The following is a 14,612-nucleotide window of genomic DNA, read 5'->3' as shown; positions in this document are numbered from 1 at the left end:
AGGATTAATTAGACAGGAAAGATGCAAATAAACATGAAAAAGTTACAAACTATACCCTGATCCTATTTTATAAACACTATCATGAGACATGGTGTGGGTTTTTATCTTCAGTTTTGCCTAGAAGAGATGCAAGAAAAACAGTAGACTTTGTAAGAAAACGTGCAGATGTTTTTACTTCAAAATACAAAGTTAGGAGAAACACAGACTTAGGGCACTTTAGGTACATTAAAAATAGTAGAACTGGTGACTGCTCGGTCCTGGCACTTCTCATATCTACGAGTTATCAAAAATGTTTCTGTTCTTTCTAGGTGCCTTTTTGGGTCCCACCATGATGAGTTTTTTCTGCTTAAGCTGGAACCTTCAACTCCTAGCTTACTTCACTGTGATATTAATGATGCTGATATCCTCATAGGGTTTGTCAGTTTTAGGATTGACTTTTACATTTGAGATTCTCTGAACAACTTCCATTCCTTTAGTCACCCGTCCAAACACGCTGTGCTTGTTGTCTAGCCATGGCTGTTTGAGGGCACAGGAGGAGAAAGAAAAAGCATATTAAAATAGAAAGCAGCATGTAGGTTAGGTACCAAACCAGAGAGAGACTAACCTAGACTAAGTGAAAATGGATATGTTCAGACTATGAAACTTAACACCGTGTAAATATCAGAGTGCAGCTAATACATATTCATATGCATTTAAACTCACCTTTTCAGTTGTTTTCTTAAAGTACTACAGAGGTCAAGTTCTAGCAATGCAGTAGCATTTCATAGTTTATTTTAAAGTGTATTCTCAGTTCACAGAAGTGCTGTTTCAGTCTCTATTTTATGGTATTTTCACAACTGAATTTTAAGTGACAGTCCAGAATACTACTTAATTCAGAGTCATATTCATACGGTGTCCACAATTAGCAATCTGAATATAGGCACTGATATAGCTTAATAAGCCTCAAAATTATGGTAGGTGGGTGCTTTTTTTTAAAAAGACAAATGATTTTGAAATAAGTGCTGTAAGAATGCAATTTCTGTAAGTGTTACCTTTTAAGGATTTGTTCTGTATCTATCTGTTGTATCTGTTACCAAAATTTCTTTTTTTTGCCTCTGGAATTGCACATAGATCAAAGGAAATCTTCAAACCTGAATATTGGCTTCTTTATATAGGTATAATTAGGGAATATTAAGGAGTCATCCTAGCACCATATCCAAAAACTTCACACAAAATCTAAGCAATAGCTAGATTTCCATCAAGTTTAGGTCAATATATTAATATAAAATACTCTAGTAATACACAATTGCAAACATGTCTGATTTACTAAGAATTTGGTATCACCCTTACTCCAATTAAAGGCAAAAGGCCTCTTGATCACAACTGACAAAAATACTTTTCTGTTTCCTAAAGGATGGTTTCAGTGAAGCCTACGTAGTATACATTGTTGTGTGCAGCATTTATTTGCAAAATAACAAGAAAAGATTATTTAGATAGTACCAGTGTGTTCCTTTTTCCATCAGAAAAAAATGTATTTTTACTATCTAGTTAGCATCTCAAGCCTTGAATTGAGCTTTTACTATTACTTACAGTTGGCACTACTGTTATAAAAAACTGGGATCCATTGGTATTTGGTCCTGCATTAGCCATGCTGAGCGTGTATGGTCTGTCATGTCGTAAAGTTGAATGAAACTCATCTTCAAATTCTCCTCCCCAAATGCTTTCACCTCCCATTCCTGTACCAGTTGGGTCACCAGTCTGAATCATGAAACCCTGCACAGAAATGAAATGTTATTACATCACTGCATAGAATAAATAACCAAAAGTGGTTTATACCAGGTGACCTTTTTTTCAAACTTACTTCAAACCTTTCAACAAAATGTGTTAAAATGCTGTGGATAAGGGACAAAACATTCAGGGCTTCTTTAAGTGATAATTGAGTACTTGTGAAAAAACAAGCTTGCTCACTGTTCCTGCTAGTGAAGGACAGAAACCTGTCTGTGCCTTCTGCAAACACTTAGGTTGTATCAGCTTGATCATAGGGCAACAGAAATAAGAAGCCTTACAAGAAATGCCTTCTGGCATGAAACAAAGTCTTAATTCAAGCAGGATTGCTGAATTGATCTTTCTCTCAGTTTTCAGGTTTCTTACACCTTGTCAGTTGCAGAACAACTACTAAATAACTTCAGTAAGTGATAAAGCTGTTCAGAACCTTCGAGTTGTTCAGACTTTACAGGGAACTCTGAAGCCATTCCAGAAATCCTTTGTGCAAAAGGGAAATGAAAGGGTTAACAGAGAAGACTGACCACAAAGGCACATTATCTTAACAAAAAAAAAAGTTAACTTTTTACAAGTTACCTTGATGATACGATGAAATATGTGTCCATTGTAATAACCATTTCTGCTATGCACACAGAAGTTTTCCACTGTTTTGGGGCACCTGAGATCATGTAACAGAAAATACAGACTACAATAAATATTTAGTTGTATGCTGGCAAGGCCATAAAGACTTCAGCTGAGACTAAGATCCTGTTGTACGGAGCAGTGTTTCAGCACACTGTGGAAGGGCTTTCATATATTCCCATATATCATATTTCATATGTTCCCAAATAAGGGAAAAAACAAATCCCCACCTCCTCAAATCCAGAGCTGGAAGCAAAAAAAACTTCAGAGGAATACAAAGTTGCAAGATTACACAGTGCAAGAATGCAGCATTATTGATAACACAGGGACGGTTTAGTTACTCCTGAGTAGTGCTACACAGAGTCAAGGCCTTTTCTGCTTCTCACCCCACCCCACCAGTGATTAGGCTGGGGGTGCACAAGAAGCTGGGAGGGGACACAGCCAGGATGGCTGACCCCAGCTGACCAAGGGATATTCCATACCATATGACATCATGCTCAGCAGTAAAAGCTGGAGGAAGAAGAAGGGAAGGGGGGACATGGTGTTTGTTTTCCCAAGTAACCATTATGTGTGATGGAGCCCTGCTTTCCTGGAGATGGCTGAACACCTGCCTGCCAATGGGAAGTAGTGATTGAATTCCTTGTTTTGCCTTGCTTGTGTGCACGGCTTTTGCTTTACCTATTAAACTGTCTTTATGTCAATGCATGAGTTTTCTCACTTTTAGTCTTCTGATTCTCACCCCCGTCCCACTGGAGGGGAGTGAGTGAGCAGCTGCATGGGGCTTATTAAACCATGACAGTCACGAACCAAATCTATTTCCTCAAAGCCTAGTTCAAGGGACCACTGATTAGATACTCCTTCCTCAGCTTTCTACTTACATAGTTTATTTACAAAATCAATTAAGGAGTATATGCTCCATAAGCAGAAAGTTGTTCACTCTTTTACCTCTATAATTCTATTAAGCTATACATGTAAGGTGTCCAGTGTTGAACACAAGAAGTAAAATCTAAAAATACAGTGTTTTAATATGATAGAACTTGCAGTCAGCAGAGTCAGTTATCCTTCTCTGAAACTACTCACAAACATTGTTTGGAAGCAGGGTGAAGAGGTGGAAAATTACTGTTGATGAAATAAAAAGGGAAAAAAACAACCAACCCCTTCACCTTTGTGACTTGATTTTTTACTTCTGAGACAATTACTTCCAGAGTGAAAATTCTTTGCGATACCTCTTCCACTAGTTTTATAAAATGGATTAGTAGCCAGGGTAGATCTACACTGACAGGTTTACGCAGTCACACACATTTTCGAACCAAATTAGAAAATGTCCGAGTTGAGTTGACAGCTGTAGAGTTACTTTAGCTGTGACAAGGAACATTAGCTTGGGCTTAGTGATACTCTAAACCTTCTTATGAAACAGAGCGCCAGTGGTGTAACAAACGGAACAGACAGAATTACAGTCCCAGTTCCTGCTGAGCAGTACAGTCATTCACAAATTTATTCCATGAGCACATGGCCAAAGTTTAAAGGACATACAAAGCCACATCCTATATGCTCTTCTTTAAAGCTTTAATCACATTCATCTTAAAGAGATTTTAAATTTAAAACTCAGCCGGGAGGAAATACTACAACAAGAAAGGACAAACCTAACAATAACCAAGCCTGGTTATACTGTATTTAATTTACAACTGCGTACAAAACATTGCAGTCAAGCATCTAGCAATACTATGGATGTAAATATAGTGACACACTGGCATGGGAATTAAAAAAAAAAAAACGTCAGAAATAATGTAGCTTGGCCTGTCACTCACTGGCAAGGGCTGTGCCATTACTGCAACCTATATGCTACAATTACAAATTCCAGAAACTAGGGCCTGATGCAAGGAGACATTGGTGAAGAGAGCAATAAAAGACCAGCAGCCCTACAGGGTAGAATTGACGTTGTGTTGCCTTACCTGTGCTTATGATGAAACATGAACTTGTTTTTGGAGAAGCATGGGCTACACTTGAATGGTTTAAGTTTCAATGTATAGCAATATAATATATTATATAAATTTACTGTTTCATAACAAAATCTTCACATATATTAGCATCACAAAGGAGAGATGCTGACACAATAACTTTAGCAATTGTCATGCGTAAAAACTCTTTTTCAATTATATGCCTGGTTTTGGATATACACAGCAGTAATATTATATGCTGGTATAAATTTTATGTTGCTCTTGAAGGAGCTGCAATAACATAAAATGTAGTAGTACAGTGGCCACCTTTTGAAGTTGCAAACTACTATTCCTCTGGCTCAGACAGACCTACTGCCAGATCTACTGCTGCTGCCAACATCATCATTCTTTTTCAAGATGGAATCAAACACCACTTCCTTACAGTAATATGTAGCTTACACAGAAGAGCATCATGACCTATCCACATCTGCAGTTTAAAGAAAGAACAAAAGTTAAGAAAGGAATAAAGCCCCCTAAACCAATGATTAAATAAAAGCAATAATCATAGGAAAAAAACCTCTGTGCTTTCAACTGTTACTTAGACTTATTTTGACCCTATTTTATTTGTGTTAGTCAAGAGTCACATTCCTAGCTTGATGTATTAAGAAACTGTCAGGAAACAAGGACAGCAGAAAGGGAAAGAAAAGAATTATTCCTAGCTTGAAATAAAAGTCTTGGATACTGCCACCAAAAATCACAGAAGGAATTAAAAGAACAGAAAAACTACCAAATACATACTCAACAGGAAAAAGCTTGATATGAATATCTCCCATGCTTGTGTGGATGATGGCACTGTCTGAAACTCTTTTGGGACCTTCTGCCTGGGTGGCTGCCATGACCTCTTCTTTGGAAGGTTTCTCATTAAATACATCTCTGTCAGAATCTGCACTCTTCGTATCTTCTGGTTCACGTTTAGTAAACTGAGGAACAAAAGAACAGAAGGTTAACTGTTTTGTTTTCTCTTTTTCTCTCTTACCTTGCACACTGCTTTGCACCCAAGACATCAATGTGATTATTCAACCTGCTAAACACCCAACTAGATTTGAAATGCAGGAAGAGAATTCATAGACAGTCTATCCTTGCATTTCACTGTTGTGCGTTACCAGCATTTCCACAGTCACAAATTCCAGTACAACTACATGCAAATCCAAGTAATTTTTTATAATCTGTTGTCTTTAAACTTCCTTCCTTTTTCAACAGAAAGCCCACAGTAGTTCAGCATCTTTTCTTTAAAAAAATAAAAAAAAAGAGTGGAGAATATCAAGTTGTTCTGTTATATTCAGACAAAACTGGCAGGTTTTATCACAAAACTTTTAGTTTCACTACAAAGTCAAACTAAATCCTCTTGTTCCGATCCTGCATTAATACAGAACTATAGAAAACCAGCAAATTTAACTCAAAACAGGAGAAATCTCAGAAATGTAATTTTTATAGTATTCCTAGGAAAACACAGAATGTACAAGTACACGAGAATCCGCTTCAATGTGTAGTACACTTACATATCAATTCACAATCGCTAATCTTTCTGCATGCATACAGTCATGTTTTCTCTAACAGTGAGTAATGTTTCCAGATTTTGTCTAACTTTTCCTTCTCGCTTGTCAAATTGTTCAGAGTGGTATGTTCCATTATATACTACACATTAACCACACAAAGCTTTAGAAAGTACACTGTCTTGCTCCAACGGAAACACTATGAGATTCAAGCACAAGTAACAACAGACAGACTGATGTCTAACTTCTATGGTGATCACATGCCAGATCAACTACAAACTACTCTGGAATTGCTTGTCTGTTTGGCTTATTCACCACATCTCACCTAAAATCTGAATTGTAAACAGGGAAGTTACTCCTGTCTTAGTCCCCCATCATGTCTTTGGTGCTACTGAGTCCTGACACTGCTCTGAATTTAATTATTTTTCATTACACATTTTATACATACAGTTAACTATTGTTTCTTTATCAGTATAAGATCTGGTTAGGATTTTTCAATGTTCTTATTTACAGGTTTTTTTTTCAACTATAACAAAAGCATATAACCTTCTCAGAGAACTATAATTTAGACAGCCAAAACCATCCAAGTTTAGGTAACTGATTGAGGAATAATGAAAAAATTAAAGCTGCTTCTAGTCAATTTAGAGCTAGTTCAAGCTAAAAATTCTAGAATATACTTGCAATATAAAGGGACTCCTCTGGAAAAGTTGTGTTCGCAAATACTCAAGACCAAAAACACTGGAAAGGTGCAAGGAGAAAAACAAAAAATAATGCAAGAAAACATCAATACAAGAATGGAGTTATTTAAATAGAAACCACACACACCATGTAAAACCTATTTTTTTTAAAAGCTGTGCAGATTACTGTCGGATCTGCCTGGATATTCTGGAGAACAGGATTTTCAGATGCCTTCATCTCTATAGTGATTGCAGCACGATGTTTCTTTGCTACTCCTTGGAACAAAGCTAGTTGCATCATTCTGATGTTCTCTTGTTTTCCCAAGATACGAATACACCTGAAGTACAAGATGTAAAAAGGTGTAACTACTGTTAAGGGCTAAGTCATAGAATGTCTCCTTTCTGACTACAAGACTCAAAGCAAAATTCCAAAACACTCTCGAAATAATTTAATACTTGTTTTTACAATGCTTCTTTATTCATACTTGCTACATAATTTACTAATAAGCCTCCTTATGTGATAAAATCCCAACTGCATGATCCACATTTACTTTAAGTTACCACATCCACGTTTTTAATACAAATATGCTTGCCAAGTTTTCTCCTCGTTTCACTAAGCTTTAAACTCCAACAACTCATTACGAAGCATGGGAGTATCTTATCTACAGTCCAATGTAAGGCTCCCAAGTAATAACAAAAGATTAGAGACCCGCACAGTCATATAAAGTTTTAAATAGACTATAAATTTGACTGAATATATACTTTGAAACAAACATATTTATCTCAATGTGTGTCACTAGAAATTACCTGTTAGTCTCTACGTTTATGACCTTAATGCCCAGCATTGTTCCATAGAGAACGAAGTGTCCAGTTTCATCAAAAATTATATTAATTAATCTTACTGCATCCACTTTCTCCAGCTCACGCTCAACTGCCATCCGTCGGCCAAACTCCATGTCTGGCAGTTGCTGTCTCATCTGCTGAAGTTCAGTGAACATCTACAGAAAAAAAAAAGAAAAAAAAAATCACTATTATATGAACACATTTTAAACTTTTGATCCAGCAAAACACTGATCCACATGCTTAGAAAATACAGAATTCAAGTGAGAGTACTCCACTCAAACTTAACTGAAGAATTAAAGACACAACTAATACTGTCTTTATTTTAATGACCCAATAGGCATGTTGTAGTACTAGTCTTAAGCAAAGAAAGAAAAGTGTGTAGCTGTCTAACAAATCTCTCAGAAGATGACAAATTTAACTCATAAGTATGAAGACATTTGAAATAGGCATTTTCCATAATTGCTTTCTAGTAAAAAGTAACCTAGCAGTATGAAAACACAGTTGAAGATCAACAACTCAGTTTCACTACGTAACTAATATAAATCAGTAAGAATTAATTTTGGGGCAAAGCAATACAAGAGGCAAGGAAGAGAACATGGAAAACCTTGTCTGCAAGAAAAATACAGCAAGGAAGCTCAGCTTTAGAAACAGGTGATTACTTAGGTGAATGTGCTGGTAAATAAACTCAAGTAAGTAGAGAAAAGGCCTCAAAAAAGAGAGAAGCAAGACCAAACTCACACTCAAAGATTCATCAAAGACTCTCATGAGTTTCCCCGTCAAAAAACGGAAAATTCTAACTTTTCTGTCAGACCCAAGAGTGGCCATTTTCTTGCCATCAGGTGAAAAACTTATACTGGATGGGTAAGCCTTGCATTTAGCAAATTCATATAGATCAGTGTCTGTTTTATACTCCCAGTTCACATTCTTGGGAAATTTATATTCGTGAGGAGTACCAGTCCAGTACTCGATCATTCCAGATTTGTCAGAAGACACTACTACTTTGTAGACAGGGTTCAATCGGATCTGAGTAAGAGAGGATGTATGGAGTTTATCAAAAACATGAAGTGGCTGGTTATTTCCTCGTCCATCATATATGAATATTTTTCCTGTGCTCTTCTCAGATGTTGCAACCGAAGATATGGCATCTCCAGGGCAATATACCCATTCACATTGGCCAGGGTAGTAGCTGCAAGAGTGGAGGGGAGGGGGGATAAAAAAAAAAAAAAGTTATGCTATAAACTTGAAATCATATATCAGATGCAAATTTTGAACTTTATTTACTAGTCTGGCAAGTATTTGTCTTGTTAAAATTCAACAGTGTTATAACTAAGCTTTTCCAAGCAACACAATTCAGTGGATGGCTCGGTCAATTTCTGTTGCTCCCATATTTATAAAGAGGCTGTGACAGAAAGCAAAGGTAGAAGGTGGGTATAAAAGAAAAATAAGGATGGAAATCCAGCTAAATAGCACAAGTGACATTGATTAGTACTCAACTTCTATGACTCTATAGCATTCCTCTTCCATCTGTTAAGTGATTAATGCTTCAGTGGAAATGAAGACAACTGTGCCTCTGCCATACACTTACAGAAAAGTTCAACTAGGTCTTGCAATAAATAAAAAAAAACCCAAAACAAAACCAAAAAGCAATGTAAGTAAAATTAAGACAATCACCCTATATTCAATAAGCATTGTGAATGCATTTAAGAAGGAATTCATTTGCTACTAGCAAAAACATACTCTACAAATAAAACATGCCAGAGACATGGTCAATAATATAAGTGATGTCTGTTTTTTAAAAAGTCTGTAAGCAAAGATTTTGAGAACCAGAACTCAGAAACTAAATGACAGGCCACAAAGAAATGATGTAGTCTTTATAGGAAACTCTTATTTAGTACCCTTTCACAAATCAAACTAACAGATACTGAAGGACTGACAAATGACAGACACTAATAATTTGGATTTTCAATGCCTGTCTGGTAAAGATTCTCATAAAGAGAAACATAACCAGAACTTTGTCTCAGGTTCAGTAGAAAGAATAGGATAAAAGAAATACATAAATAAATAAATATGATGTCCCATTGATCTATGCATCATTATCCAAGTTTCTGCAAAAATAGCTGCCCTTCTCCAGATCACTGATGGAAGCATAGAGCATGGGGATTTCCACACAGCCACACTGTATAAATTAGCTAGAACTGAAAGGATCTGAAGAATTTGAGACAAAGCTAACCAACCCTGCTATATACTGGCATATACCTATCAAAGCAGGCAATGCAAGATAATGTGAGCTGAAAAGACCACACAGAACTTATCATTCTACATTAACCATTGCAAGCCTGAGTGAACAGCCATGAAAAAATTCTCAGGCAGGTCAAAAGAAACTATCTGCCCAATAAACAGTAACGCAGAAGATAGAGCAACAAACTTTAAGTCTTAAAAGGCTATTCAGGACAATGCTTATATTACAGCTGTCCACAGTTCTCTTCTTCATTGAAGAGTTCAATTCAGGTAAAACCCAATTATCTCTGGAAAAAATATATGGGGAGAGGAGGGTCTTGATTACTGAGGTTGAAAAAAAATCTATTTAAAGACAAATCAGGGAACATAGTATAGAAAATGTTATAGGCAGCATTCTCAAGGTATCCCTGTAGCAAAACTGATTTAAATTCTACCTCAGGTTTCCCTGAATTCTCAAACAGGAAAAAAAAGCACCTTCTATTGTAAAATTAAGTTTTTCTTAATATTAAATTAATTTTATTTCATCCTATAATTTTACCAATTTTGTAGTGACAATACAGGGCTGCTAAGTAGAAAAGACCAGCAAAAACAAAAGACTGAGGCTAACTGGAATTTTTCCACAGCAGACAGCCAAGAGGGAACCAATTTCTATAGGCTAAGTATATTATCTGGAGGATGATATTAAAAGTATAACCAGCAAAGCAGATAACATAAGCTTTTATACAGGCATTCCGAAAAGCTTTTTTTTTCCTGAGTTTATACTTCTATTCAGTTTCACAATTAACCAGCAAATAGTAGACTACAAGGAATAAGTTTTCCAATCTTAAAAGGTTTGTCTACCATTCTCAGTACAGCATTCACTAATCCTCCAAACCTGCAAATCCACCCTTGTTTTCCTCTGGTATTGTTATAATTCCGGTAACATCCATTCTTATTTCTCCCAGATTCTTTAGCTACATACTGTAGAAGTACAGAAATCCTACAACAGCAAGACTAGGGAAAACAACAACATTCTTTCTAACAGAAGAAAATTTCTGTCCCAATGACAATGAATAAGACAACGCATACAGGCCAAATTCCTTCTCTACTGGGACTATTTGTTGGCCATAATTTTCAAATTCAGTGCCAAACAACAGAAAAAAAATTATGCCTAGCTAAGTATTTCAAGATACACCGCATCTTCATGCATAATATTTGACACTGAGGAAAGGCACAGACCTACTACACTCATGTACTGTTGCACACAGAGTCATAAACTTTTCTATTCAGTCAGTCTCCAGCCACTGGATGCATTTTGGACAATGCAACTTACTCAGTTTCATCTGATTGAGGGGAAAAAAAACTCAAAAAAACCCGAATTATTGACTTACCTCTTAGCAAAATAGCCCCCATTTATAATCCCAAACAAACATGTTCAGGAACTAAGTAACTTACCCAAGTTTCAGCATGTTGATCATATCAAAGTTGACTACATCAAACACCTTCATTGCTTTGTCATCTCCAACTGAACAGAATAATGCCCCCTCTGAACTAACAGCAATACTCTCAATAACACCTATTAAAAAAGTTAATGTACTATTAAGACCCAGGAAAGGGACATCCTTCATTTCAATATTCCATAGGAAAAACCTACAGAGGTTTATACCTGTTTCTCAACTGTTTCTCCACCTTTTTGTCTTAAAAAACTTCCTGACTTTAATTAAAAAAACCCAAACCACAAAACAACACTTTGTATCCTATCACTGTTTAGAATCAGGTACGTGATAACGAACTACTTACCACATATATAAATGAAAGATTATAATGGCAATTATTTTCATTTAAAATGTTCATTTAAAAAAACCCTGAGATTAACATTATGATATGGTAAAAAATTATGTGCTCTTCAGCTTGCACCTGTCAAAAGAGAAAAAGCAGCAGAACTCTATCGACTATCACAGTCCTGCTATTAACACAAGTAATACTCAAAATTACTCTGCAACTGAGCCTTCCACAAGCCTGTCACAATACTTATTTTTGCTTGGTAGCCTTTGTTCTCACATTTTGTTGCATATATAATGAGAAGCAGATAGTTAAGATCAAGAACTCACCATAACATTTTTTTCTAACTCTAAAAAGAAACAGTACTTTTACTATCTATTACTACATATTTTTCTTATTGTAACAGTCTGCATATCAAACTGGTTTTTTCCATCAGGCATATCATAATTTCTAATAGCAATGAGAACATCATTTTCTGTCCAGCCTATTTAATGCTTAGCATAGTATAGAAGAGATATGTGTACTTACTAACTTACTAACTGGGTTAAAATTATTAATTCTTAATTGCAATTCAGCTGACAATTATGACAATGATGCAGAATTTACAGTTGCAATAATTCCATGTTTTTCCATAGTGCAGGGGAAAAAACAAAAAAAAGATAAGGGATGAAGGTAACCTTACTTTAAGTAACACCTTTTTAAACTTCCCTGGATTTTATGAACCCTGTTATACTTTGTTCACTTATTTTTAAATAGACATTCTCACCACAGGCAGGGCACAAGGCAATGCAAAGGATGTAGGGGACCTGTGCAGGAGGAGTCCCACATGTTTTATTCTCACTCTATCCCTCCTGCAGTTTGGGAGTGAAACGTAACAGGACAGGGGAATGAAGGAAGACAGGCAGATATCATTTAATCCCTGACTGCAGTAAATGAATCCCAGAACCCCTCTCCTCTTTACTTGCACTCCCTCTTCAAATGACTAAGAGCAAGGGGGAGGAAAAAGTGAGGTCCTTTAGAGAAGAAAAAGCAAGTTCTCACCCAGATGACTCCGGAAGTGTTTAACAAACTCAATCCCTTCTTCTATTTTTTTCCAGAATTTTACATGTCCATCGTGACTGGCTGTTATGATAAAATCTGTCCTACAATTACAAAAGAAAAATAAGCCCCCCAAAAAGATACACATATTATGCACTTTCACACCATTCTGGGGCACTAATTTGCACTATAATTAACGCTGTGTAAAGAATAAACTTTAAACAAATTACTGTGACAATCTGTCTGAATGGGTACTATTACTTCCAGAAAAGCAAACAAGTATTTTAATGCACCCTGGATTAATCTATGAAAAGACAACAGCCTGAATTGAAGAAATATATAATACTATGCCTTTTGACTATGTAAATCTTACTCCTGTTTCAGGTCATGTTTCACAGTAGTTACTATTTACTAATGTATGTGTATGCATACATATATATAAAGGAGAAGAAAACTATCTCCTCAACCTATGCAGTTCTGCTGAATCATATTTTGTTCAGATGCAGTCAGTTGCTCTTATTCCTGTATATACTGCACATTGCAACAAGGATCTTAAGACCCTCTTTTAGTCTATTTAAACAATTTTTATCTTGCTTTTCAGTAAGCCCTTTCCTTTGCACTTAGTTTTAAAAAAAAAATTCAAATACCACCTCTGGACACAGTAACTTTCCCTTATTAAAATTCTACAATGAAAACTTCCTAGCATATACAAAAATATATCTCTGACAATGAAATACAGTGGGAAAAAAAAAAAAAGACACTTACTTAGTACATGCTACATGTGTAATGACATCTCTGTGCATGTAACTGCGTTCATACATTGAGGCACATGGTAGATTTTCAAGGTAAACATGTTCAAATTCAAGAACTAAACAGAATAAAAAGAAAAATCAGGAAATACTTTTTTCATAAAGGTACATCTAGCTTCTGTTCTCCCTTACCCTTGAATAGCTTAGTCCCATTTTAGCCAAGAATATGCTAGGATTTTGTGCAAACATAATAAAAGGAGTTTCCACTGTGGCTTTGCACTCAGACTTACAGATTCTTGGTAGAGTAAAGCCACTCAAAATCTGCTTTAACCCACACAGATGCCCCCTTTTAAAGCACTATTACCTCGGCAGTCTGAATGTATGAAAAAAAATTCAATACAACAATTTTTAAGTTACTGCCAGAAAAAGTCATCTGCATCCCATTTTCTTCCAAACCCAAATGTATCCCTGTTGTTGAGATTCGAGGTCCCATGCAGGTATTGTAGCTTAAATTCTAAGTGCTAGCACCTACCTATTTCATTGTTTAACTGGCCCACCTAAAATAATTTGATGTTCTGCTTTTGTCTCTGATTTTTACATCTTAAGCGTTAATACCTGTGCAATGGCATTTATTACTGAACCAGCAGCTTTGCACCTGTTGAACATTGTTAAACTCACATTTACTTTGCAATGATACCCAGAGAGCTGTGAGCTGCCAGACACATCAACGCCGTATGTCAAAATACAGCCTCGAGGCTTCTGCGGCTACTCTTTCAGCTTAGGGGAGTGATCCAGAAGACAGTTAACTCCACAGCTGTAAGCAGCACAGCTTCTGCAATGCAGACGCTGCAAAGCAGGGCCTCTCAGCCTCCAAATGAAGCAGAAATACGGCGTCCGCGGCCTGTAATTCTGCACCCGAGGGGTCCCTCCCGCAGCCCGGTCATTTGGCGTAGGAGACACCGCTTCAGGCAACGGGCTTCCGCCCGCCCGTCGTCCCCCGCCACCCCGGGGCGCGGGGGAACCGCCCGAGGGCGGCCCAGCTGCCGGGCGCCCCCACCCCGGCGCCGAGGCAGGGCCGCTCCCGGCGGCGCCTGCGGCCCGGGGGCGATCCCACCGCTCCGGACCCGGACCGGGGGGGCAGCGCCGCGGACGCCTCCCAGGCCGCTCCCCAGAGAAGGGGCAGGCGGGCGAAGGCCCCGCGCCTCCCGTTACCTCTCCTCTTTTTCGCCTGCGCGGCCTCCCCCGGGAGCGGCCCGACCCAGCGCTCCTCCTCATCCTCCTCGTCCGCCGCCGCCGCCGCTGCCTCGCTGTCGGCCGCCACCTCGGGCTGCTTTCGCTTACGCTCCGAGTCGGACGACGCCATGCTGCCGAACGTCACTTCTCCGCGACCCTTCCCCTCCTCGCCACACCCCGTGCCGGGCGCTGTGAAAGTGA

At 37.7% G+C, this 14,612-nt stretch overlaps 1 protein-coding gene across 1 annotated transcript; it reads right to left on the bottom strand.

The window, feature by feature from the left end:
- Positions 1–161: 161 nt before the first annotated feature.
- PPWD1 (peptidylprolyl isomerase domain and WD repeat containing 1) lies at positions 162–14,541 on the bottom strand. The gene is made up of 11 exons (XM_075726292.1): positions 14,391–14,541; positions 13,195–13,297; positions 12,433–12,533; positions 11,065–11,185; positions 8,131–8,578; positions 7,357–7,547; positions 6,698–6,887; positions 5,118–5,299; positions 2,338–2,419; positions 1,570–1,752; positions 162–516 (listed from the first exon to the last, which is right to left on the bottom strand). The coding sequence occupies exons 1-11, from the start codon at positions 14,539–14,541 to the stop codon at positions 373–375; spliced, it is 1,896 nt and encodes a 631-aa protein (XP_075582407.1). The 3' UTR covers positions 162–372.
- Positions 14,542–14,612: the final 71 nt, after the last annotated feature.

This window comes from Pelecanus crispus, chromosome Z, assembly GCF_030463565.1.
Source record: "Pelecanus crispus isolate bPelCri1 chromosome Z, bPelCri1.pri, whole genome shotgun sequence".
NCBI classification, from domain to species: Eukaryota; Metazoa; Chordata; class Aves; order Pelecaniformes; family Pelecanidae; genus Pelecanus; species Pelecanus crispus.
This window is presented reverse-complemented; position numbering and strand designations above follow the sequence as displayed.

What these genes read in the sequence shown, in the direction of transcription:
- PPWD1 (XM_075726292.1), bottom strand. Translation starts at nt 14,541, where the DNA reads ATGGCGTCGTCCGACTCGGAGCGTAAGCGAAAGCAGCCCGAGGTGGCG. An exon ending in ACACATGTAGCATGTACTAA is followed by an intron (nt 12,534 to 13,194) that starts GTAAGTGTCTTT and finishes TTGTAATTGTAG; the next exon opens with GACAGATTTTATCATAACAG. An exon ending in TCTTTGATGAATCTTTGAGT is followed by an intron (nt 7,548 to 8,130) that starts GTGAGTTTGGTC and finishes TTTTTTCTGTAG; the next exon opens with ATGTTCACTGAACTTCAGCA.